Source organism: Vicugna pacos, chromosome 9 (assembly GCF_048564905.1).
Source record: "Vicugna pacos chromosome 9, VicPac4, whole genome shotgun sequence".
Classification (NCBI taxonomy): Eukaryota; Metazoa; Chordata; class Mammalia; order Artiodactyla; family Camelidae; genus Vicugna; species Vicugna pacos.
The window spans coordinates 57,831,236-57,858,619 of record NC_132995.1 but is presented as its reverse complement, the minus strand read 5'-3'; the positions used below and the strand labels follow the sequence as shown (position 1 = coordinate 57,858,619).

The 27,384-nt window shown below is 46.8% G+C and overlaps 1 protein-coding gene across 10 annotated transcripts in view; it reads left to right on the top strand.

Annotated features, from left to right (window-relative positions):
* MAB21L3 (mab-21 like 3) overlaps nt 1–27,384 on the top strand; it is an 88,260-nt gene that overhangs the window by 35,436 nt on the left and 25,440 nt on the right. For 2 of the 10 annotated variants that reach the window (XR_012075879.1, XR_012075876.1), the window contains one exon: nt 20,651–20,883. The exons of 3 other annotated variants lie outside the window; for them this stretch is intronic. Coding sequence is in view for 4 of the 7 variants with exons in the window: in XM_072967939.1 (XP_072824040.1) it covers nt 12,170–12,832 (663 nt within the window). In the remaining 3 variants the exon portion in view is untranslated. Of the gene's footprint in view, nt 1–857; nt 1,543–11,282; nt 12,139–12,169; nt 12,920–17,864; nt 17,958–19,279; nt 20,627–20,650; nt 20,884–27,384 lie in introns of those variants that run through there. 5 more of the 10 variants (XM_072967939.1, XM_072967937.1, XM_072967942.1 and 2 more) reach the window with 4 other exon arrangements.

Below are 27,384 nucleotides of genomic sequence, written 5' to 3'. Positions count from 1 at the left end.
GAGTCCAGGGAAAGCCCCCCGCGGGCTGGGCGCGGAGGGGATGAGAAGGACCGGATCTGCGGGCGGTGGTCGCGGCGCTGCGGTTCAGGGCAGCAGGGGGCGCCCGCGGCTCCCTCTCGCGGACCTGCCGCCGCAGCCCGGACTCTGGGGAAATTCCGCCCGCCCGGAGCCAGCCAGCCGCGGGGGGCAGCCCGGGACACTGCGGACCTCGGCGCCGCTCCGCCTTCGCCCGCGGTCGCGAGCGCGCAGCACCGGCTCCCAGCGGCCCCACCCAGGTCCTGCATCCTCGGGGTGACCGTCCAGCTCACTCAGTGCCCAGAAAAGCTGTTCTGATCCGCAAAGCTGACCGTGCTGCCTGGGCCCCTCTTTGCAGTGGGGATTGTTTTTTGCAAGAGCGGAGGCCTGGCCACCCCAGCACAGACATCACTGGGTCCTGCGGACCCATCTGTGCCGCTGCAGGGCGCTCAGTCGCCTTCCCTGCAAGGATAGAGGGGCCGCAGAAGACGAAAGAAAGCTGCCGTATTCTCGTAGACCCCCTTTCCTTACATAATGTCTGTAGGAAAAGGAAGGGGGAAAAAGTAGAAGCTGGAGGCGTCCTGGTAGGATGGTGGAGGAGAAACTGGGGGATTGTTCCAGGAAAGGGCGCCAAGGTGTGCTGATAGTTTCGTTGCTCCGAGCGCATTTTGGGGGTGCTTATTGCTTTATCTCTCTTTGAGGTAGGTAGGCATCATCAACCCATTTTGCTGTTGAGCGTTTGGAGGCTGAGGGAGAAAGAGGAACTCCCCCACGGTCACCCTGCTGGATGTGAACAGAGCCAGGTTTTGTGCATCTGTCCTAATGAATTTCTCACAGTACAGGTGACAATAGAGACACGTGGAGACAACGGGCCAGGACCTGGGTTCCAAGTGGAAGCCTCAGCCCTTTCTGCGGTCTCTGCTGCCAGAGGAGCCCGAAGGAACCAAGGGAGGGGCCTGGCAGGAAGGGAACCACACCCTCTGATCTTGACATAGGACACTCCTCACATGGGCATGGGTCAAGGTCCTCAGGGAAGGGGGGATGGGTGGAGTACATGGGGTGATGATGGGAGAGAACATGTTCTTAGAATTTGCCCTGGGCCAAAATTTTCTAAGTGGCACCTTTGAACGCTATAAAAGAAAAAAATCCTCAAAACTCACTTTCTCTGGGGTTAATCATTCACTCTCTCCATAGGCCAGATGACCTTTGCCATGTGGTTGGGGTTTTGTTTGCTTTTCTTAAAAGTCCTGGAGTTTGTAATTGGACCAATGTCCTCTCAGGGAGGAAGAAAGGAATTTGGGGTCCAGGACAAAACTTGGTTTTCTTCCTGCCCTCCATCTTCCAGGAATTCGGAAACATTTTCTCAGTGAGAGTGGTTGTTTTTTGTTTTCATTTTTAAATATATCTTTATTTCTCAAACCCAAAGCTTTATTGCATCAAGTTCTAACACATTGTGCGTTAACAAGTGATTTCTCCTGCATCACATAAGAAGGTCAGGGACCATTACACCAAAGAGGAAACCTCACACATCCTAGGCACCACTAAGAAATTAGTATTTCAAAGGCTATGCAAATATAGAATGGAAAAAAAACTTCCAACTTAGTCTAATTTGTATCTTTTCATCTATAGTAATTTGGAAATTAGTGGGTAAAAACTTAATTTTCCTAAAGCAGCTTTTTTTTTTATTCATTAAAAAAAAATAACAGCTGGCTTGAGTTTTAAAACACCCACAGATCCACATAATTTAACAACTTCCTCTTTAGTGAATGGTCTTCTCACCTCCTGTGCAAACACACATGAACAGTCTGCACCGACTCAGGACTCAGAATGAATTGACTGTCAATAGCTGTGGCCCTGGGGAGAAGGGTGCTACGTGGAGGAGACCCTAGGAGGCAAAGCACACCAAAACCAAAAAACAGATCAAATCCCAGCCACCACCCATCCTGCACCTGATTCCTTTTAGGAGCTTTCTCTTATCTGGGTGGCAGCTGAGATGACCAACAGAGATCATTTTCTGTTTCCTTATCCTGGTCCCCTAATCAGCTTTGCACTTCGAGGCAAGATCAGCTCAGGGTTGTTCTATTTTAACATTCCAATCACCTAAAAGCTCACTGACCTCCCTTAAGAATCAGGGAGGGCAAATTCGCTGTGTGACCTTGGGCAAGCGACTCAACCTTTCTAGGCCTCAGATTCCCCTTCTGTAGAGAGGGGTGCTCCGAAGTCCCCTCCAAGGCCAGTGCTCTGCACCCTTCAATCCGGCGGGTGGCCGTAAAAGGCTCCCCAGCTCTGTTCCACTGACTATTTTTGGCTCAGTGATTAGAGGGCTTGTGGGCCACACCTAGATCTCTGACATTCTGACAGCTGGCTGGACATTTGTCCTAGATATCCTGCTGGGCCTGCAGCCTTCACACGCACCAAGCAGACGCAGTGTCCCTCCCCTCTGCCCCTCGACTCATCCCAGCCTAACCCCTCTGACTTCCCCTTGTCCCTCCCTGGCCCTGGAGCTGGGGGTCGATAGCGTCTTTGCACCTTGCAGTCCTTCAGTCTCCATATTCCTTCGGTTGCTGAGCCCTGAAGAGGCTGGTCTTGTATGAAGTGCCCCTCTTCTCCATAGTCCCCAGACTTCCACCCATTCAGGCCCTGGCACCTCCCACAGGGGGGCTTGCTCCTCCTGCCCCGGCACCCCCAACAGCCCCCCTGCTCTCACCCTCCTCTCTACCCTGATGGACTGTCACTACAGGGTACCACTGGCCCACGACTCTGGCCAGCCTCTCCCACTACAGACTTTTGAATGGTTTCCTGGGCCCAAGTGAACAAACTGACATCTGGGGCTGCCCACGATAGAGGCCCAACCTAATGTCCCCTCCACACGCCCCCTGCGCTTCAGCCCAGCTCAGCGTCCCTCACATAACCAGCTGTTCTTTTTTTTTTTTAAAGAAAATTTTGTTTAAATTATTTATTTGGGGAGAGGGAGGTAATCACATTATTTATTGATTGATTTAAGGGCAGTACTGGGGACTGAACCCAGGATGCTAAGCACGCACTCTCCCACTGAGCTACCCCTCCCCCTCACAGGAAGTTCTAAATACTTACTGTGCATCCAACGTTGTGCCAGACACTGTTGGACTACAAAGGCTTTACAATTATTTATTGATTCCACTAGACAGTTATTTCCAATATATTTTCTTAAATTTTGCACCCCATCAGTAAAATTTTTCAGCATACATATCCAGTATATACATATATATGTTTATTATTAACAAACTTTACATATGTACTGTTGTAGTAGCATATTCCTAATTATAAAGCATACACAAAAAAGACATTTTAAAAGGGTGATAAACATAAAATTAACAGCATTTAGAAAATAATTGTATTTACCACTGAGTTATACTCTCCCCCCGTCCCTCCCCCCACAGCCAGCTGTTCTTTGTCCCCCACACTCTTCCTGTTCTGTCTGGAACACACACAGCTTCCATACCTGCCCATGAAAAACGACTTCTTCACCAGGGCAAATGATCTTTCTTCCTTGAAACTTTCCAAGAGGTCCCCATGAAGGATCAATTTCTCATGGATTCACTGGGTCACCAAACATTTATTGAGTGTCAGCCGTGCAGCAGGTTCTGTTCCCGGCCCTGAGAATTCAATGGCAAATAAGAGTGAGTTCCTGCTCACAGAGAGCTCACTGTTGACGGTGACAGAACACAGACGAGAAAATCTGAGATGCTAATAATTACAATGGAAGAGTTCTTGGCGTCCCTGGCTTTGATTACAGTCTACTTGTAACATGCTTATTCTTGAACAAATACTGCCTTGTAAACCCTCTGGAGGAAGAATCTGAGTCTAATTTATCTTTGGAACCTCCAGGATGCCTAACATCATCCCATCTGTGCGGTGGTCCCTAGGTGTGTGTTTGTGAAAGGAATGAAAGGAAGAAAGCAGGAAGGGAGAAAGACAAGGATTTGGAAAACATTTAACAAAGACCCCTGGCCAGCAGTGGAATGCCTGTTAGTAGATTTATTTATTAAACTCAGAATCCATTCTTATCTTGCATTTGTCAACCTTGCAATCCCTAGAGATGGCTTTTGGTGTGAGACCTTCACTCCAGCTAGGAGAGGTGACATAGGGCAGGGGAAGGGCACTGCGCCAGACCCAGGATTTTGTCCCTGCCTCAGCATGTAATTGTTGAGAGCTTTCGAGCAAGTTCCTTAATCTCTCTGAGCCTTAGTTTCCTCAAAATGGGATCATAAAACCTGCCTCCCAGAATTGGAAAACCAAATAAGACGGCATGTGAGAAACTGTTTCTTAAGCTAAAATAAAGTAACCATAATCTTGACATCAATTCAGGACTATTCTAGGTCCTCGTACTGGCTTTGTTTGGGGGACACTAAGGCAGGCTATCTGAGTTCGTACTCTTCCTTAAAGTATGTCCTCCTAAGATTGTGCCTCTTCCAACCATTCGGGGTTTGTCGCTTCAAGCACAGAAGCCACACCACTGGCTTCCCTAAAAAGCATGCCCCGTGCCTCCTGCTCCCAGAAAAAACCAAAATGAAGTCATCTCTTGCCTTTTGCTGTGATTTGCTAGAGCTGCTACGTGAAACGTGGCTTTCCCACACCCTCTGCTCACCAAGCACAGGTTGCAAAGACCCTGCAAACCTCTCCCTTACCCGCTGCTCCCTTCCGACACAGCCTCAGACTCAGTTTTATATCTTCTGTGCCTTCTGGAATTCTCTCATCCCTGCAGCCCCCATGCTCGTTCCCCTGAGGCTGGAATGGCAGGGAATGACTCAGCTTCCAGACACTGCAGCCAGAATCAAGCCTGAAGCACAACATCGCTCCAGCAAGATGTGATTTCAGTAGGGTGACCAATGGGAAATAAACTTGTCCGGTGCTTGTCCAGAGTTTCCCGATGGGTTCTAGCATTTTAGCAGAAGTTCCTGCAGCATCTGGAGATGTGATTCCATTTTAAAATTAACTCATCTGGGGTGGGAGGGTATAACTCAGTGGTAGAGCACAAGCTTAGCATGCATGAGGTCCTGGGTTCAATCCCAGTATCTCCATTAAAGCTAAATAAATAGACCTGATTACCTCCCTCCCCACCAAAGATAAAATTATAAAAATGAAACAATATTAAGTCCTCTAAAAATGGCTGTTGGCCATTAAGATCTGCTTCTCTGATGAAGGGATATAAGCAATTGCTTGGTATCAAATACCCCTCCCGTTATTTGATACTCACTGAATTGAAAGACGGTGTGAGATACACAAAAATACACAACCTTTAATTAGCGTACTTCTTGTGAGTGTGTTTTTGGCACATTGCCCACTCCTCCCGAACACCTCAATCAACAGGACCCCAGTGGGGGTGCCTCCCGAGGTCCTTGTCTCTGCTTCTCCCATAACACACGTACTTCTTTTGGGAGGGTGAGGATGGGAAGGAGAGAGTCTCTCAGATACGTGGTTTAATGAAGTTTCAGGGAATTAGAGAAAATAGAATTGAAGACTGGCAATCTTCATTCTCACTCCTCCACTCACACCTCCCACTGCTTCCTGGGAACATGGTAGCATACCTTACCCTCACTGTAGAAAAGAAAATCACAAGAAAAGTAATCACGTGGAGAGCAGGCATTGAAAGAGTGGAAGCCTTTTCTGTTGCGGGTGATCTGAACTCTGAGTTACCTAGAGTTAACTGCCAGGAATTGAACTACAGCTTCCCTGCGCTGTGAGCGCCCATTCACTGCTCCACGGGGGGTCCCAACAGCCTCTGGCTTTGAGCAGGATTGCACCTGGATTTACTTTCTCTCCAGGAGACACAGAATGTCACTGCCATCACCATCCAGGGATATAAGCACAGAGCCGAGGGAGAGTTAGTGAGAACTTTGGCTGATAGGACCTTCCACTGAGGGTCTGGACCTGTGGCTTATCTCTCTTCATTAATACACAGCAGGTCATTGCACCTGAGACTCAGTTTACTCATCTGTAAAAATGAGCCCATAGTACATACTTCATATGACTGTTGTTAGGGGAATTTCATGAAATGTGTGTGAAAGCACTTTGTATCAGAAGAATAATACGGGGGGAGGGTATAGCTCAAGTGGTAGAGCACATGCTTAGCATGCACGAGGTCCTGGGTTCAATCCCCAGTATCACCTCTAAAAATAAACAAATAAACCTAATTACCTACACCCTCAACAAAGAAAAAAATAATACAAATGCTAGTTACCATTGTCACAGAGATAACACACACACAAAACATTTAATTTTTAAAAACTTTATTGTAGAAATTAACATACAGTGAAATTGACTGGTTTGTGTGTGTTTGTGTATAGTTCTATGACTTGCAATGCATATATAGATTTGTGTAACCACCACCTCAGTGGGAACATAGAAGAGAATCACTGCCTCATTCATTCACTAAAGGACTTTTAGTCATGCTGTATTATTATTATATCACTATATCTAATTTGCCAATATTTTGTTGAGGGTTTTGTATCTGTATTCATGAGGAATGTTGATCTGTAGTTTTCTTTTCTTGTACTTCTTTGTCTGGTTTTGATATCAGGGTCATGGTAGCCTCATAAAGTTAAGTGAGGAGTATTTTTTCCTCTTCTATGTGCTCTTATTTCTTCTTGAAATGTTGGCTAGAATTCTCCAGTGAGACCATCTGGGCCTGGAGATTTCTATTTCAAAGTATTTTAAAACTGTGAATTCAAGGTCTTTAATCATTATAGGGCTATTCAGATGATCTGTTTCATCGTGACTGAATTGATAGTTTGTGGTTTCTGAGAAATGGGTCCGTTTCATCTAAATTGTCAGGTTTGTGTGTGTAGAGTTGTTTGTAGTAAACCCCCTATCATGTCCTAATGGCCATGGGCTCTGTCGTGGTATCTCTTATTCCTGATATTGGCAGTCTGTGTCTCCTCTCCTTTTTTTTTTTTTTTTTTACATTTTTTTTTATTGAGTTATAGTCATTTCACAATGTTGTGTCAAATTCCAGGGTAGGCACAATTTTTTAGTTATACATGAACATACATATATTCATTGTCACATTTTTTTTTCACTGTGAGCTACCACAAGATCTTGTATATATACTTCCCTGTGCTATACAGTATAATCTTGTTTATCTATTCTGCACATGCCTGTCAGTATCTACAAGTTTTGAAATCACCCCCAACCCCCTTGGCAACCACAAGTTTGTATTCTATGTCTATGAGTCTGTTTCTGTTTTGTATTTATGTTCTTTTTTTTTTTTTAGATTTCACATATGAGCAATCTCATATGGTATTTTTCTTTCTCTTTCTGGCTTACTTCACTTAGAATGACATTCTCCAGGGACATTCATGTTGCTGCAAATGGTGTTATGTTGTCATTTTTATGGCTGAAGAGTATTCCATTCTATAAATATACCACCACTTCTTTATCTAGTCATCTGTTGATAGACATTTAGGCTGCTTCCATGTCTTGGCTATTGTAAATAGTGCTGCTATGAACAATGGGGTGCGGGTGTCATTTTGAAGTAGGGTTCCTTCTGGATATATGCCTAGGAGCGGGATTCCTGGGTCTTATGGTAAGTCTATTCCTAGTCTTTAGAGGAATCTCCACACTGTTTTCCACAGTGGCTGCACCAAACTGCATTCCCACCAGCAGTGTAGGAGGGTTCCCCTTTCTCCACAGCCTCTCCAGCATTTGTCATTTGTGGATTTTTGAATGACGGCCATTCTGACTGGTGTGAGGTGATACCTCATTGTAGTTTTGATTTGCATTTCTCTGATAATTAGAGATATTGAGCATTTTTTCATGTGCCTGTTGATCATTTGTATGTCTTCCTTGGAGAATTGCTTGTTTAGGTCTTCTGCCCATTTTTGGATTGGGTTGTTTGTTTTCTTCTTATTAAGTTGTATGAACTGCTTGTTTCTGGAGATCAAGCCTTTGTCAGTTTCATTTGCAAAAATTTTCTCCCATTCCATAGGTTGTCTTTTTGTTTTACTTATGGTTTCCTTTGCTATGCAGAAGCTTGTAAGTTTAATTAGAACCCATTTGTTTATTCTTGCTTTTATTTCTATTGCTTGGGTAGACTGCCCTAGAAGACCGTTTTTAAGATGTATGTCAGATAATGTTTTGCCTATATTTTCTTCTAGGAGGTTTATTGTATCTTGTCTTATATTTAAGTCTTTAATCTATTTTGAGTTTATTTTTGTGTATGGTATAAGGGAGTGTTCTAGCTTCATTGATTTACATGCTGCTGTCCAGTTTTCTCTCCTTTTTAAATTAGATGTTTATCAATTTGATTGATCTTTTCAAGGAATTGTCTTTTGGTTTCACTGATTATTCTCTAAAATTCTTCTGCTTTGAACTTTATTGATATTTACTCTTATTTTATTATTTTCCTTCCTTCTGCTGGCCTTGGATTGATTTTTCTCTTTCTGTTCTAGTTTCTTTTTTTTTTAACTTTCTTTTTTTTTTCATTTAAAATTAAATTTTTTAATTAAAATTTTTTTAACTTTCTTTTTTAATTTAATTTTTTAAATTGTTTTGTCCAATTATTTTTTTTAATTTTTAATTTTTTAGCTTTTTTGGGGGGAGGTAATTAGGTTATTCTTTTTTTTTTAATGGAGGTATGGGGATTGAACCCAGGATCTCAGGTATGCCAGGCATGCATTCTACCACTGAGCACACTGTTCTAGTTTCTTAAGGTGGATTCTTAAGGTAGGTCTAGTTTCTTAGATGATTGATTTGATATCTTTCTTCTTTTCTAATATAAGCATTTAATCCCCTAAGCTTCCCTCTAAGCACTGCTCATCCCATAAATTTTGATATGTTTTCATTTTCATTTGGTTCATAATATTTTCTAATTTTCCTTAAGACTTCCTCTCTGACTAATGGATTGCTTTTAAGTGTTTTGTTTAATTTCCAAGAGTTTAGAGATTTCCGCACATAAACTTTTATAACCATTAAGTCAAGGAATACTACAGAAATCTAAAAAAGCCATTATTTAAAAAACTCAATAATTTATTGAACACTTCCTGTCTGCAAGGCACTAGGCTAAGTCCTGTTTTGGATCTAAGGCTGCATGAGATTTAGTTCCAGCCTTCAGGAAACGGACTGTCCAGGAGGGAAGCCAAGATGCTCTCAAACAAGTAGGATGCGTGGTGGTCGGTGGTACATGCTTCTACGTGGTACAGAGTAGCACGAGCAACAGGGGTCTCTTCCAGCGGAGGTGGTCAAGGTCACAAGTGTGAGGTGGGCCTTGAAAATGAGTAGGATTTTGGTGGGGAAGCTATAGCTCAACCGGTGGAATACATAGCATGCATGAGGTCCTGGGTTCAATCCCCAGTACCTCCTCTAAATGTAAATAAATGGATGAACCTAATTACCTCTCCCACCTAAAAAAAAAAAAAAGAAAAAATGAATAGGATTTCCACAGTGAAGTTCTTAGGGAAGGCCATTTCTAGTTCGAGGGAACTTGCTTGGCAATAGCTTCTGCCCTGTGGGCACCACTCCTCCAGGTGCCCAGCTGAGTCTGCTGCCACTTTGCACCCTTGGCCTGCTCAGTTCACACACATCTCGGGAATGAACTCATCAGACTCACCAGACTGAGGCTCCTCCAAAAGTTGGGGGCAGCTCCTAAAACCTTCAGAGAAATGGGTATTGTTCTATGTTTTCTGGGCCAGCAGAGGTGAAGGTGGAGTCACAAAGATAAAACTAAGATCAAAAGAGTATTCCCCCTCTCTCATATCCTGCAAACTCACAGAGTCTGTCCTCTAAAGTGAGCTAAGCATGCAGAAGGCAAGGACTCAAGACAATAAAGCAACTCTTGGGAAGACCCTGGATAAGGCTGCCATATTGTGAACATGAGTCAAATTAGCTTTGGGATTCTGGTTTCTCTGGCCCACAGAAGACAGAGAAATACTGGAGTCACTGAAGCCAAAGAAGATTAGAATGACAAGGGGTGGGAGAGAAAATATTTGTTTCAGGCCTGAGGTCTCCAGCCCAATGCCTGAAGGAACAGAGGGGAAAATGTGGGGTAAAAATAGCTCCCATCCCTTCAAGACACAAAAGAAATCTACCAGCAGGAATGAACAGACCAAAGTCCTCAGGGCAAAGTCTTTCATACTTCTTGAAGTTTTCAGTCATACTTCACTTTCTTTCCCATCTTTCTTCAGAAACTGATTTGCAGGGTCTGCTTTCAGCGCATAAGAAAAACATTTCTGAAATTTCGGAATTTGCATTTTTTCCCGTCAACTTATTTTGCACTTGCATTTTTTTTTTTTTACTAAGAAATGATTGTGCAGGTGTCAGTGATTTAACAAGGAGGAAATACTTAAGTCTTCAAGCAAAGATGAAAATAAATAGATTAAATTTTATAGAAAAAATATTTTTAAAGAAAATGGTTAATATCTCATTGAATTTCCATGCGCAAGGTACTTATAAACTCTGTAAGTCTCAGGTTTCTTATCTGTAAAACAGAGATCATAAACCCTACCTCGTGGGGTTGCCATGATATGGGGAAGATAAGATAGCAATCTTAAGAGCACCTTGCATGGCTGGGCAAATGCAGAACCTTGGTATGCCTATGAACAGCATGAATAAATCAATGACACAGTAAATCAGCCCGACACTTTATGAAATGCTATCGTGCAACTTCCATGTAATGCTATAAAATTGGAACTAATATTGGTACCTTAGTATCTGGCCCCCAGATGAAAGGTCAGTATGACCTGTTTTCTTCTTCAAGTAACTAGTTTGTTCTAAAGAGAAGTAATTCTAAGGCAGAAGGAATTTTTATAAAGAACCAGATTCTGATGTCTACAAAGAAAGCAAGATGTCCTGGGGGATTTTATGTTTTTTATAGTGCTTTATAGTTCATAAAAGACTTTCACATGCCTCATTTCTTTTGCTTTACCAAGATCACCCCCAGAAAAAAAGGCTGGGAAGGGAGCAATCACTTTGGCTTTCCAAATGGGGAAGTGAAGACTCCAAGAGAGTAAAGAACTCCCCATGGCTAATAGGGCTAGAAGTAGTCTCAAACCCAGTCTCTTATGTCCAGTTCTAAGTCTCTGTGATCTAGAGGACTACAGTTAAAGCTATTCAAAGGAAGATTGAACCCTTTTGTACATATTGGTGCATTTCTCTAAAATGCTTGCAAGCAATTGAGGAATGGTTTAGACTAAGATCTGATTCGTTGTCATGATGACAGTGTGTGAGACGTCACTAAGTTAACTATCTGTATGTATGTGTCTGCAAAGTCTCAACTGACTGGCCTTTTATAGGTAACATTCACAACTCAGCAAGCAGTGACCAAGTACCAACCACGCTGCCAGGCACTGGTGATACCATGAGGGCTAGGACATCATTGTTGACTCGTGTGGGAGAAGACAAACGTGCCTTCACAGCAGGTGCAATGGGGTCATACACGTATTGCTAGGGAAGCACAAATGAGGGGCACCCAGCTAAGCTTTGAGGACTTAGAGCATGCAGATGGGGGAGCTTTCCAAGAGGAGACAGCAGGTAAAATGCATCTGGAAAGAGAGGTAGGTATTACCCAGGAGAAGCTGGAGGGAAGGTGATGAGGTAGAAAAACAGCCTACACAGAGAGAGACAGAGGGGTGCAAAGCTGTCAGTGGGACGCAGGGTGGAGCGTGTCAAGAGATGAAGCTGGAGATGGGGGCTGAGTCCTCACACCTTGATGCTTGGACTTTACCCGGGTTCAGATGCTGGCCCTGTCACTTAGGAGCTGTGTGGCTTTAAGCAAAGTACTTAACCTTTTTGTGCCTCAGCTTCCTCATCTGTAACATGTGGTTAGGAAGATACCTGTCCCACAGGGTTGCTGAGAGCATTAGAGGAGGCAGTACATGCGAAGCATGCAGACCTGTGCCAGCCCATAGTTAGCACTCAGCCGATGGTGGTGATCGCTGTTGCCGCCACGGTCATTGTTCTTATTATGCTCTCAGTGACAGGGAGGCATTGAAGAGCTATGAGCACTTACTACATGCCTGACTCTAAGCACCAGGAATACAGCGGTTTTACTTGTCATATGATGCTGTATGAGACCTAGACCTTGCAGAAATCCAGGCAGAAAGTGTTATGAATCTGGGCTTCCCTGGTGCCAGTTGCCAGAATGTTCAGGAAGTGGTAATGGTCCATACATCCTTTGCAGAAGGTGCTCAGGAGCAGCTCCAAGCATACGTGTGTATCTGAGAGCCCAGGAAGGCAGGACGTCCAAAATCAGGGCATCAAGAACTCAAGTTGGGAGCCACCTGCTTCCCTCTCTCCTAAAAGGAAAATACCAAATATGCTTAATAGTGAAGAAAAGCATCAAGCCTTCATTCGACTGGACTCACACTTGATCTTGGACAGCTTCTCTTTGCCTCAGTGGCCCTATAGAGTCAGCAGATCTCTGAAATTTCTTCGGATGCATAGAACCCTTCCGTGGGGCTCTGCTTTTTCACACGAAAGAGAAAACCTCACTTCCGGTGTGTCGTCCAATCTGGAGCTTGAACCAGAGAGGGGCGGGCCCTCACCCCGGAGTCGGGCCCACCTGGCTTTCTCCGCCCCGGAAGTGGAGCCCGCCCCGCTCCGAGGGCTTGCGCTGGGCAGGACAGCAGTCACTCGCTGGCCTTCCACCTGGAGCGTCTGTCTGGCTGCTCTGCTCATGGGACCTTCTGAGACAAAAACGGAGCCTGCAAAAGAGGCGGGGAGGAAGTTCCAATTTGCTGCAGGCAGGTCTGCACTCCCCACCCCATTTCTCCCATTGACAACGCAGTGCGCAGAGATAGGCCGCCCTCCTTCTGCGGAACCCCTTCCAAGGCTTCTAAGCTGACTTCCAAGGTCAGAGGCCTCTGTGTAGGTCAGCCGCGTGGCGGTGGACCTGCTGCGGAAACTCTGAGGAGGCAGCGCTGACGCTGAGTGCGGTGGGATGTAGGGGGGTGAGGGGTAGGGGGTGGGGGTGGGAAGGGCTCCCCGTGATGCCCTTGGCCCATGTTCTGCTTGTCCGCCTGCGGGAGCAGCGGGCACTGGCAGCTGGCCACCCCGGCCACCCAGCACCGGGCCATGCAGGTTGGGCTGGCTGACTGCGATCTCTAAGTGCTCGGGGCTCTTCTGAGAAGGAGGCATTATCTTTGATATTCTTATATAATGATGAGGAAATGGCCTTTTATTCCGTGGCTTTCTGGTTGAGCACACCGTACTCTCTGAGGAAATACGCTTTTATTTATTTTCCTTCCAGAATATCAAAGTTGACAGCACAGAGACACAGGTCTGCGGTCATTTTCAGACCATTTACCTCTCCTCACCCCAACCTCCTCTCCTCCTCAGCCACCCCTTGGCCTTCCCCTGGGCCTCCCACCCCCTCACCCGTCTACCCACCTCTTTAGAACTCAGTGTACAACACGTTTAAGCACTTGGTTCAAATGTATCCGTTTAATTCTTACAATAACCCTAGGAGGTAGGTAGGTATTATTGTTCTCATTTCACAGTTGAGAAAAATCCAGCTCCAGAGAGGTTAAGTAATTTACCCAGGGTCACACAGTCGCTGGCAGAGCATAGATTCAAACCCAGGCCACCTGGCTTCATGATTTGTGTTTTTAGTCCCATGCTATTCAGCCTCCAGGTTTGGTGGTTTTCCTGTGTGGATCTACACACAGAACAAATGGTGGGCATGTAATATGTTGCATCCAGGCCAGCGGACACCGTGGAGCCGAGGAGCATGGTTCATCAGCACTGACCACCATCCACGTGGGAAGAGGAACCCTATGGAAGCTTTAGGCCATGCAAAGTGGACAAAGCTCCCCCTTCTCCCTGAGATGTTCCCAGAGCTTCTTGGATAATCCCAGTTTGAGTGCCTAAAATCCCTATGGGAAGCCCAGCACCTCCCCAGAGCAATTCCTGGGGTTCTCAGAGCTTCCCAGCACCAGCCTTGGCTTGAGCAGCTAAGCTATGGATGACCAGGTTCTAGACACCCAGGTTCTGGAGTCTGCTATCTGGGCATGGCCAGCAGTGGGCCATGGGGACCTTCTCCAGGAATGCCCAGGGGTCACATTTTAGGATGTGTCATGGTATACCTCTGGGTCTGGGCCGGTCTGTATAAATGGACAAAGGTATATCTCGTGAGGGTGTGCCTCACTGGTTGTCACTTTGTGTCTTTATTTTGCCCACTTGTGTGTGTGTGTGTGTGTGTGTGGTCGGGAGGCTTATGTCAGTTGTGGGTGTGGACCAAGAAGAGCATAAACTGTGTCAAAGTCATGTGGAAGGGGCAGACTGGAGGTTCGTGGCTGTGCGTCCACATGTGTGTACCTGGGTTCACTCTCCTACTGGCCCTCAACACCGCTAGTGGCTTAGAGCCGCCTGGGCATTCTTCCTTTGCTACTCCAAGGCACCCCGCCCCTGCAGTGTTCCAGGGTGATTTGGGTCCTGCTTGGAGAAGGGAGGCAGTTTAGTTCTTTGGTGGCTTGATTTTGCTCCTGTAGGAATAGCCCCTCCAGCTTTCCCCTTACTCCCCCCGGTGTCTGCTCCCCTTTCCTGCTCTGGCCCACCCATGAGATCTCTACACCCCCCACCCCCAATAAGAAGGGAGCTGGCAAACATTTGGTTCAGAGGCAGCTTTTGAGCCAAAAAAAGACAGTGCCTGGAGCCACAGCAGGATCATGTCCTTGAGTTTCTGCATCCCACACTCCATCCCCTTCTGACCTGAGCCTCTCCCCGCACCCCAGGTGGGCACAACTCGTGGGTGAGGGCCCTCCCCTCTCTAGTCATTCTGCCTGTGAGTGGGGGGCAGCATCACTCTCTGAGACCCCTCCTTTCTTGGTCTCTGGGGATTGTACTCGTAGCCTCCATATTGCCCTCAAAGCTGGGAGAGCTGTGGACCATGGGGGCTGTTACATCCTGTGACTCTTTGGACTCTTAATGGAGAGGGAGATACTAAGCTGCTGCCGGGTTGTTAGGAGAGAAGTGCCAGTTCAAGATGCAGATGTGGGCGATGGGTTCCGCAGCCTGGCAGGGAGAGGCAGCTCTTGGCACCAGCTGCCAGAGGGCTGATGCAGAGTCACTCCCTCTGCAGTTCCTCTGGGCTGCCTCGTGCTCCCTCCTCCTCAGCACTGTGCTTCCTACAGATCCTCAGCCCCCATGCCCAGGGCTTCCCAGGGTGGGACCGTCCTCACCATGCTCTTTGGCCAGTAGGGCTTAGGCAGGGTGCCTGTGGGTGGGGACTCTCTTAGGATAGGAAAAAAATCAGAAAGCTCTGTCATGTCAAATTGTGTAAGCCCTGTAAGGCTGTCTTGTTATCAGTAAAATGGAGATAACAATAGGGGGATGGTGAGCATTAAGTGAGTTACTGCATGGAGAGCACTTAGAACAGTATCTGGTATATAGAAAGCACGCAACAATTGTTTGCTGCTGTGAGAGGTTGCTGCTATGAGGTCAGTCTGGCCTGTTCCCAGGGCGTGCTGCATGTGGGGGTGGGGTGGGAGTGGGTAGGGAGACCTATCTTCTGTGGTATCTAGGCTGGAAGATGGGAGGGGTAATGCCCTTCACCCCTGGGAAAGATTCCTACTGTCCTGGCATTATTGGGTGCATCCAAGATGCCCTCTGGACTCAGCCCAGGGCTGCCCCCCTGTCAAGGCGGGTGAGGGCTGTCGGCATAGCTAAAGCCTGCCCTCTCAGGACAGAACCTGCCTCTACCTCCTCTTCTCTCATCTCTGAAGCCTTTTCTTAAAGGTCAATCAAGCTGAGAGACCCCTCTAGAATTTGTCTCTGGCAGTAAGAGTAGCAGACACGGGCTCTAAAAATAAACCTTAATAAGATTTTAAGGACACACTTTCCACAGCAATTCAGATCACGATTCTCTTTTCTTTCCTGCAGCAATGTGACCTGTAGTGAAACCCATTCCCACGGGGGAGGAAATGTCAAAGGCTTCCAGAGTGCGGGACTGAATCAGGGTGGGGCTCTGCTCTGCAGCCTGGCCTTGCCAGAAGGACCCGCAGTCTTAGTGTTGAGAGGCCCCCTCCCGGTCCCACCCCAGGGGTGCCCGCACCCCCACCCCCTAAATGGGCCCGATGAGCACTGAGCCCTGTAGCAGTATCTCTGTACCCAGAGGCCAGCAGGGAGAGGGAGGTGTCTTTGCTTTGATATATTTTGCTTTTTCCCCAGTATGTGGCTCTGGGGTGGTATCTGGGGACCACCGAGGCTGACGGGTTTACTGGGGCTGGCGCCAACCGAGACTGATCACACAGGACAGTGCGGGGGCTGTGGACCGCCCGAGAGAAGGGCCCGGCGCTGGGGCTTCCCGCAGCACAGCAGGCCGACTGGGACAAGGCAGCCGGGCAAGCTGCAGAGAGGTCTTTTCAACTCCTTCTCACTGGCAAGGCGGGAAAAGGTCAGCGGCGTGCTGGGATCGCTGTCAGGGCATCAGCCTTCTCCCGGGGCGTTCCAGACCGGGAGGGGTCGGGGAGCGGGGAGGCTGCAGGGGGTGGAGGGAGAAGGGAGAAGAGGGAGGGGGCGGGGAGGAAAGTGGGGAAGAATAGGGAGGAGAAAGGAGGGAAAGAGGAAGGAAGCGAAGGTGGAGCCAGGGGAGGGGCGGGAAGAGGACGACAAAGGCCGGCGCCGTGGCTGGCGTTCCCCGCGCTCCAAGCCGCCTGCGCTGCCGCAGAGGGGGGACCCGCCGTCCCCGCTGGGGCACCTGGAGGGGATGCAGGAGCCGCGGGCGGGGCTGCGGTGGGAGGGGAAGGAAGATGCCGGAGAGGAAAACAAAGGGCGCGAGCACCTCGACGGGTTCCGGGCGGGTTTTACTGACGCCTGGGGTGGGGGAGGGCGCGGGCCGGCTCCCACCTGCGCCCCCCCAGCGCCTGGCGGCCCCGCAGCGCAACTGGCCGCCGCCCCACCCGGTCCCTGCCCCGCTGAGTCCACTGAATTGCCTTCCACCTATTGGTATTTTCTCTTAGCTTTCAACTGAATGGTGGAATATTTTCACCATTTCCTTCCTGGAGCTGAGGTTGAGGCCCACTGTCTCCGCTGGCATGAAATACTATTGTACTCTCGCCTCTGTCTGGGAATTTGAGGATGGAGAAGGTGCATTCTGTCATAATTAATTTAGATGGCTGTCACTGTGGTCACAGCAGGCCCCAGGCAAAGAGCAGAGCCTGAGAAATTGAGGCCAGGATGGGCCACAAAGAGAACTTTACTCGCCTGCTGCGACTTGGCAGAGCCCGCTGGCGGTGCCGCGCGTTCCTCTCTCCAGCACCCACCGCACCTCCTGACGCGTGGGTGCCAACCATCTACTACTAAGCGTTTGCTATATTGCCTCTCTTAACCCCAGAGTCACTCCATATATTAGCTAGTATCAGCCTCATTTTATAGATCAAAAAACTGCAATTCAAAGAGGTTAAGTTACTGCACTCTTTCCCAGCAGCAGGAAAAGCTCGGATTTGACCCCCACCCCATCTCTCCTGTATCCCAGGCAGCCCCTCCCGATTCTTTTCTGTGGAATCCTAACATTCCCAGTTCCCTCCATCCCCCTCTTTCTCATCCCACCCACACAGAAGTTTCAGTGACTGATAACAGCCTGAAATAGCCCCTTCTCCCTACCCAAGATTTGCCTTTTAAATAGAATTTAAGCCTTAAGTTAAAGGACTAGGTCCTAAGGGAATTGGTTTAAGTGACAGCCAGGAAGGTGGAGCAGTAATGTGGGCGCAGTAAGTCCTGCAGGGGCCCCGGGAGCACCTAGGGAGGCCGGGCGGTTCCTTCCGCGGCTTCGGCTTTAGGAGGTGGGTCTGGAAATGAGCAGCCGCAAACTTTCAGTTGAGAAGCTACTGCATGCTTGGCTTGTTCTGCCACAATTGTCACCCCTTTATCCCTCACAGCTGCCCAGGAGGTGGTTGCTACTCCTCATCTCACAGCGAAGGACATGAGGGTCTTCTCAGAGGTGAACGAATTTGCCCAGGGAAATGTTGCTAGTAAGTGCCTGAGTTGGAATTGAAGTTCATTCATTCATTCATTCCCTCATTCATTCCCTCATTCATTCATTCAGCAAATTTTTATTCCTTAGCTATTGTTTTTGCTGTGTGCAGAAAAATGGAGATGAGATACAATCCATCTCCCCTCCCTGCTTATGTTCCCAAGCAGGCAAATAGATGTGAACAAATGGCCACAGGTGTGGTATGATAGTCAGTCATATGGTGTACCATTAATACAAGGGAATAGTGGGGGTGGGGTGCTAGAGGATGGCCGTGGTGTCCCAGGTCTCGGTTGAGTCCCTGGGACTCGCCCTGCCAAGTGAGGGTCCTTGGCTTCACACAGGAAACATTTCTAGAGCAAGCCATAGTTAAGTGAAGGTAGATTCATTCAGAGAGATGCATGGGGTGGGGACGTTAAAATAAAGGTAGGTACACACTCTATAGAAGGAATGTAGGCCATCTCAGAAGGCAAGAGAGAGTGTTTACATGCTAACAAGTAAGAGAATTATTCCAGTTACTTTGGGGGAAAGGGTGGGGATTCCCACGACCTGGGCCACTGTCCTCTCTTTGACCTTTCCTGGTTAGCTTCCGAGCTGTCAAGGGGCCCATGGGCGTGTCACTCACCATGCTAGTGCATCACAACGTGTATAATGCAGTGCAAGGTCCACTGGAGGTGGAATCTCCCGCCACCTTGGGTCTCCGGGTCTATTGAGAGTTGACTTTTCTGCCATCTTGGTGCTAATTGCTGTGTCATTCCTTAATGGCTGTGTCCTGTCCCCTTCCCTCCTATCCACAGTGAGTGGGCCACAAACACTAAATCCTGGCCAATTCTCCCTAGGGGCAGGTGCTGGGGAAGTGGAAGGGAGTCAGGAAAAAGGAAAACCTTGAAAGAGACTTATGCAGCCAGGCCTTTTTCTTCCCCCTTCTCCGAGCATTGCCTTGAGAAACACTGTGATGTGCGAGAGGGGAGCACAGTGGCCTCAGATGAGGCCTGTTTAAATGTCCCTTGACTCCCCTGCTCTGGGCCATCTGACTTCACTGTGGCATTCTGAGGTTTAATAGATCATTATGAAGTGCACTTGTATTTCTTGGTATATTTGGGCAACCTAAATGTGCAGGAATCTTTTTCTTTCTTTCTTTACTTTCTTTCCTTTTTTTTTTTTTTTTTTGGCTTTCCCAGTTCAACGGGAGATGATTTTAAAATATGCTTGACTTGAACACTGATTTAAAAAAAAAAATGTGGGTAGCCTGGGGTAAAAATGGAAAAGAGATGAAGCCCAAAGTATTTTCAAGGTGTCTTTCTCTGTGTTTCTATTTTGCAGGTTTTAAAAGCAGAATTAAAGTGTAAAGACAAGGGAAATGTCTGATGCAGCATTTACATAAGAAACACATTCAGAAAAAGAGGCTATGATTCTGAAAGTGGCCTTATTATACTGCACTAAAAAGCTCCCTTGGGATCAGTGAAGGTTTAAATTAGCTGGGGAGAGGAGGAGTTAAAATCCCCCTTTTCAAATTGCAGATCTCTCCCAAACTGAAAATTTCGCCCCGAGGAAATGGCCACACTGTGTTGAGGAGCAGACAAAGCCCTCTTTGAGTGTGGGCTCCACCTTCTCAGGCATTCATTGCAATTCCCTGCCTCCTCCTATACCCGCTTGACAAGTCCCGACACTGCGCTCCTGCTACATCATAGGCCTGGAGCACCTCTCTCAGGGGAGCCCTGGTTGTGCAGTGGTTGTGCAGTTGGCTCTAGAAATGTATCCACAGACCATTTCGTTGACTCGAGAAATCAAAAGTCCGTGGGAATAGCACAAAATGCCATGCACTTCCTCAAGCCCACGTTATGAATGTGTGTATTTGTATATATTTTCCCCAGCATCTATCAAATATTTGCATGTTATACTGCAAATTTCACACAAAGGATAATGCTGCCCACACACTGTTCTGGTTGCCTGTTGCTGCATAATGAGCCACCCTAAACTTGGTGACTTAAAGGGCAACCATTGTATTATGTATTGTGATTTTGTAAATCAGGAAGGAGGGCAGGGCTCAGCTGCGTGATCGCAGGTGACATCCCCTGGGATCACTCGGTGGTATTCAGCTAGTGGTGAGACTGATCTGGAGGGTCCAGAACAGTTTTACTCACACACCTGGCACCTCAGCAGGGCTGGTTAGAAGGCTGGACTCCATGGGCCCCTCTGTCTCCCTCTAGACTCAAGACCTCTCCCTGTAGTCTCTCCAGCTAGCTGTTCAGACTTCTTACATAACAGTTCAGGTCTCTAACACCAAGTGTTCCTGGTATATATAAAACCAAAACTGCCAGACCCTATTTAAGGCCTTTCTTTGGAGTCCCAACATCCCAGTTTGTTCCTCACCCTCCCTCCCTCTCCTTCACTCTGGTCCTATCTCTGGACACCCACTCACTATGCCCAGAACTGGCACAGTGTCCTGTCCTCTGCAGTCTGTTACTGGTCAAAGCAAGTCACAGTGCAGCTCAGATTAATGGAGAGGGGACATAGAGGAAAATCCAAGAATTTGTGTCCATCTCCAACCCAGTGACCAACTACACCCAGTATCAGTAGGGCTTATATTTAGATTTATTTTTCCAGGGATAAGAATAGACTACATAGCTTCATGGAATTTGAAATTTGGAAGGGACCTTAAAGATCACCTAATTCACCATTCTGATCTTACAGATAAGTGAGGCTAAGAGATCTAACAACATGAGAGAGATTGCACAACCAAAACAAGCCTCAAACCCAGGGATTCTGACCCCCAATTCAAGAAGATATGTACTAAATGCCTACTAGGTTCACAGTGCGGCTCTTACACGGAAGGGAAGGAAGAGACACAAAGTTGAATCTTATGCAGTTCTGCGTGTCCAAGAGTTTACAACTCAGTGGAGTCCGGGAGGAGTCAAGAAATGAAGGTAACAATAGAAAAACAAGAAATGCAAATAACATGCCATGAAATTCTATGGAAGAATAAATCTAACTCAGCAAGAGAGTTTAGGAAGGGGTTTCTGAAGACCTAGGTTTGATATGGGTCTTCAAGTATGGGTGAATGGTTAGACTGGTGGCAGTATAGCAAGAGGCTGCCCCAGCCAGAGTGTTGCCAGAGAGTAGGTTCTTGTCTCTCACAGCAAAGAAATCAAGAGCAAGCCCTAGTGAAGTAAAGGTAAGATTTATTCAGGGAGGTACACACTCCGTAGACAGAGTGCGGGGCATCTCAGAAGGCAAGAGAGGCGGCCCCAGACTTGGGGTCATCTAGGAAAGTGAGATCGGCCCCGAGATGTGGGGGTGGTTAGTTTTTATGAGCTGGGTAATTTCATAAGCTAAAAAATGGGAGGATTATTTCAACTGTTTTGGGGAAGGAGCAGGGATTTCCAGGAATTGGGCAACACTTATTGGTCTTTCATGGTCAGCCTAGAAACTGTCATGGCACCTGTGGGTGTGTCATTTGGCATGCTAATATATTACAATAAGGCTATAATGAGGTTCAAGGTCTACCGGAAGTTGACTCTTCTGCCATCTTGGGTCTAATTGGTTCTAACCAGTTTATGTCCTAGGCTCAAATGCTGTGTCATTCTTTTAATGGTTGTGCCCTGCCCTCTTCCTTCCTATCTCAAGAGCACATTGTGAGCAAAAGGAGAGACACAGGATAGATAGCCAGGGATCAGGGTAAGTGTCAGGGTGAGGAGTGAGGACTTAAGTCTGTCTCATCCACACTCTGACCTAGTCACACTGGAGACCCAGGTCTCCTGTTTAGATAGATGTCCAGACCTGCAACAAGCCTGTGGTAGGTCACTGAGATGCTTTACAGCTAACTCTCTAGCCTGGCTGTCAACACTGACTTGCACAGTAAAGTCTCCATGGATGTCTGGGGCCTTCCCCAGAATGACCAAGTTAGACTTTCTGGAATGGGAGCTTGGGTATTTTTTTTTTTAACTCTTCAGGTGATTTTAATGTGCTGGAGCAGTGGTTCTCAAACTCTAGTGAGCATCAGAATTACATGGAGGGCTTATCAAAATGCAGATTACTGGGCCCTGCCCCCAGAGGATCTGGTTTAGAAATTCTGGGGATGGGGCCCAAGAACTAGTGTCTCTAACAAGCTCCCAAGTGATGCCCATGCTGCTTGTCCCTGGACCATACTTTGACAACCACTACTCCAGACAGTCGACTTAGCCAGTTACACCTGAATCCACCTCCTTGGAAAATTGCATAGCCCAAAGCCCTGCTACTCAAAGTGCAGCCCGGGGACCTGCAGTATTGGCTTCACCTAGGAGCTTGTAAGATATGCAGGCTTTCAAGCCACACCCTAGACCCAGAGAATCAGAATCTGCGTATTAACATGATTGCCCAGGTGATTTGAAGGTACAGTACGGTTTGACAAGCTCTGCTTTTGAACTCAGTTTGCTTGCTTGCTTGCTGGCTTGCTTTATTCATTCATTCATTCATTCATTTACATATATTTGAGGGGAGGTAATTAGGCTTTTTTTTTTCATGAAGGTACAGGAGATTGAATCCAGGACCTTGTACGTGCTAGCCGTGCACTCTACCACTGAGTTATACCCTCCTCCCTTGAACTAAGTTCTGAGTGTTAATTCCTTTTAAACACCTAAATCTTGCCAGCTCACAAGATGAGCAGAGGTCCCCAGGCATAGCAGCTATAATGACTCACTGGAGATGGACACTAGCTGAGACATTGGTAACATAGGAACTTTCCTGAGCTTTTTAATATATAAACTATGAATTTGGATAGTAACAGCTAGATAACAAACACAACAGGTCTGGGTTTCTTGGTGGGATTTTTTGGGTTGGTTTTTGTTTTGCCTTTTGCAGTTTACGAAGCACTTTTACGTATGGCTAGTTCTACATCTATTAAAAAATATTGAAATACCCAACTCAAGCACAGGTAAAGAGAACAAACTCTGATCCCTTAACTATCAGGAATACCTACTACTTTAAATTTCCTTCACACTTACCAATGGATGGCCCCAGGCCATTTTCACAGCATTTGGCCCAGTTCCAGACTCGATAAAGTTTCCATTTTGAATTCAGTTATTGACTACCCTCTTCACACTGCTGTCAAAACTAAATGCCACCGGTTGACTCTGAGTTTCTTGCCTAAGGAGATTTTTCTTCCTTTTTTACAATGTGGAGAGTTAATGATTCCTTCGGCAAAGATTCCACCCAGTGGGTCTGGAATTTGCCTTGTTTTCAGGTGGCTTGCTCTAAACCAACTCCACCTGTGCATTTCCACTGGCATGATACTGAAAGCCTTCCCACCCCTTCCCAACATCCCAGACCCCTTGCCTTAGCTTCTAATCCTATTAGTTCAATTTAATCCTTTCCAGGCAAGGGGTGCAATGAGGGTCAGGTTGCTGCCCTATCTCATTTCATCTTTCTCTCTCATTTAAGTCTTTCTGTCTCCTTTTGCCAATCTCATGATCTGTTGGATTTTTCCAAAACCTGAAGTGCGGTCTTTCATAGAAAAGAAAAAAAATCACCTGGGAGGTCACTTCAGGTCTCTCAGGAGTGCAGGCAGGTAGTCAGCGCCAAGCTGGCAAGGCCCCAAGTCAGACAATTCCTCATAGACATTTTTGCTGTTTTCACAACGTGCTATATTTTTCTGTCGTTAACAAAAGAACACCATTGTCTGGGGATGAGAAAAGTTTGAGCATATATGAAAGAAGAAAGTCACATCAATGCCGGTAAAAGATTAACCTCTCTGGATAGAATAATCAAGTCAAGGTACAGGTGGTTGTACCGTGACTGCGTGCAATCATCAAAGTGATCCTAGTCTGCTGGGTCAGGTGGCTTTTCCTGAGAGTGCTACCTTGTGGCAGGATGGAGAGGGGGAGCTCTGCCGGGCGGGTTTCTTTGTGGGTGCGTACATGTGTGGCCAGCTTTGGGGAAAACAATGTTACAAAAATTAATGGTTGTGAACTTAAGCAATCAGGGAGGGATTATCTACTTGCAAAAGAATTTACCACCAGTTTCTTTAAATACTTTAAAGGACCTGGGACTTGGAGAATCTGAGAGGAGGGGCAGCTATTTGCTTGTTTTTTAACTGAGATACAGTTGATGTACAATATTGTATGTTTCCAGTGTACAGCATAGTGATTCACAATTTTAAAAGGTTTTATACCATTTATAGTTACTGTAAAGCATTGGCTCTGTTCCCTGTGTTGTACAGTATATCCTTGTAGCTTGTTTATTTTATACACAGTAGTTTGTACCTCAGTCCCCTACCTCTGTCTTGCCCTTGCCCCACCCCCTCCCCACTGGTAACCACTAGTTTCTTCTCTATATCTGTGAGTCTGCTTTTTTTGTTATATAAACTAGTTTTAATTTTTAGATTCCATATTTAAGTGATATCATACAGTATTTGTCTTTGACTTATTTCAGTTAGCATAATACTTTCCAAGTTCATCCATGTTGTCACAAATGGCAAAATTTCATTCTTTTTTATGGCTGTAGTATTCCATTTTATATATATAGATATATATATATCATATCTTCTTTATCCACTCATCTGCTGTTGGACATTTAGGCTGCTTCCATATCTTGGCAATTGTAAATAACCCCTGCTGTGAACATTGGGGGAGGTGCATGTGTCTTTTTGAGTTAGTGTTTTTGTTTTTTTCAGGTATATACCCAGGAGTGGAATTGCCATATCATACTATAGTTCTGTCTTTAGTTTTTTGAGAACCCTCCATACTGTTTTCCACAGTGGCTACATCAATTTACATTCTTATTAACAGTGTACAAGGGTTCCCTTTTCAAGATGGAGCTCTTTTGAGGGAGGCTGGCTTGCCAGGTCTCTGAGGATGACAGCAACTACAGAGGGATAATGCAGTCTAGAGTCTGTTTCTTGGCCTTGCAGATCCAGAAGCTCATTCTGGAAATATTGCTGACAGGGGTCTATGGGACTGACTACCATTAATCTAACTCACAGGAGTCCAAAGTATAGCTTAGTTGCTAATTTGTGGTTTTCTATGGGAACTCCCCTTTCCATTGATTAAATCAAGCATTTAATTGGGTGCCTGCTATGGGCTCAAATTTCATGCCTTCGTGCTGCATATGTTCTAGTGGGGAGACCTATGAACAGCAGATATCTATATATGTTAGGTACGATACATGGTCTGAGAACATTGGGGTAGGTTAAAGGGAAGAGACGTGTTAGAGTGGAAGTGAGGGTAAAAAAGTGTTCCTGTTTCATTTAGGGGTATCAGGGAAGGCCTTTCTGATCAGAAGACATCTGAGCAGAAATGTGACAGAGCTAGACTCAGAGATTTCTGCAGGAGGGCTACCCCTAGCAGAGTCAGAGTCAGTGTGGAGGTGAGCGTGTGCTTGATGTGTTCAGGGAACAGCAGGCAGGCCAGCCTAGCTGCAGAGAAGCCAGAGAGAAGGGAGGAGGGGACAACATCAGAAAAGCATCCAGGCCCAGATCCCTCGCAGGCCTTTGTAAGGATTTTGGTTTTTGCTGGGCAAGATTTTGAGCTGAAGAATAACACACTCTGATTTATACTTAAAGACATCCTTTGGCTGGCTGTGTCGAAAATAGATGCTGAGGGGTGGGGGAGGAGAGACACAGGGAGACCAGTGAAGATGCTTTTGTAGCAGTGGAGGCAGGACAGGAGAGTGGCTTGGACCAGAGTCAGTGGCAGTAGCAGCTGAGGTCAGGGGTCAGATTCAGGATACATTTTGAAGGTGAACTCAGTGGTATTTGCTGATGGTTTGGATGTGGTATGGGAGAGAAAAGAGTAGAGTCGAGGATGACCCCAACAGTTTGATGTGAGGAACAGAAAGAATGAAGTCCCCACTTGCTATGAGTAGGAAGAAAAACTTGGTATGTGTGTGCTGTGTTGCCGGGGAAGAGACAGGAGCCCCGTTTTTGGAGAGGGTAATTCTGACATATCCATGATACATCAGGGGAAACATGACATGGGATCTCGTGTGTCTAGAAGTCAGTGGGGATATCTAGGCTGGAGATATGACTCTGGAAGTCATGGCAGGTAGGTGGCATCTAAAATCCTGACACTAGTTGAAACTATATCCAGTGAGAGTGTAGGTAGAGAGATCTGAGGTCTAGGACTCTCCAGTCTCTAGTGGTCAGTGGAATGAAGAAAACTCAGCAGAAAAAACTGAGAGGGAACAGCTGGAGAGGGGGGAGGAGAACTAAGAGAGAGAAACCCATGGAGAATGTTGTTCCAGGAGAGACATGACAGCCTGTGTCAGATGCTGCTACCAGGCTGAGTAAGATGGGAGCTGGGATTCACCCCTGGAATTAGGAGCCAGGAAGTCATCGTGAACCTTGACAAGAGCAGTTTCAATAGAGAGGTGGGAATAAATGTTGAACTGGCCTGGGTTCAAGGAAGGATGAAAGAAAGGGAATGAGAAGACTGAGGATGAAGATCTCAAAGGTTTTGCTGTCAAGGGAAACAGAGAATTGAGGTCATGGTTGAGGAGAGGCTGGGGTCAAGGGAGTTTTTATGTTTTTTGTTTTGTTGTATTTTGTTCTGGGAGGGACAATATCAGAGCATGCTTGTTAATGAGGGGAACATTTTTTGGAGTGATGTTCTTGGATAGATGGGAGGAGATGAGGTCCAGGGCACAGATGTAGGGATCAGCAGTAAATAGGAGCATGGCAGCCTGTCCAGAGTAACAGCAAGGAAACCAAGTGCACGAGTACCACGTTAGATGCTATGGTGGGAACAGCACGTATTCTCAGTGAAATGGGCAGCAAGGCATCAGTGGAGACGAAGGACCAAGTTGGGGGAAGTGTTAGATGTTTGAGGAAGGCTGATGTCTAGGATAGTAAGGGTCAATGATCTAGAGCAGTGGTTCCCAAAGTATGGTCCCAGGACCCACAGCATCAGCAGCACGTGAGAACTTGTCAGAGTTGCAAATTCTCAGGATGCACTCTAGCCCTCCTGGACCAGAATCAGTGCCGCCAAGTCCAGCCATCTGTGCTCGAACAAGCCCTGCAGGTGACCCCGATGCACACTCAGGTGTGAGAGGCACTAGTCTGTGTCTGGCCTGTGTAAGGCGGCAGTAAGAGCCTGCTTGAGGTCAGCAGCCATGAATTTAGTGTGAAACCAGTCAGTGCGTTTCATCCCAGCTTATCCTGATAATGCATCCGCCTTCCTGCGATGCCATTAGGAGTGGACCCCAACCCCATTCTAACTCATGCGGCAGGAGGGAAAGTCTGCAGGGAAGGGCTTCTAGTCAAGATGGCCTTAATCTGGAAAATGAACTCAAGGAAGACACGATCCCTTTACGCTACCAGGGTTTGTGGTGTAGGATATGGAAGCTGTCTTCTAACCTTGGAGGACAGTCTGAGGTTGAGGCCAGGAGGTGGGGAGGGCGGAGTGGAAGGATGGAAGGACCTTTGGCTGATGATGTTGGGTCACTGGACTATCGCA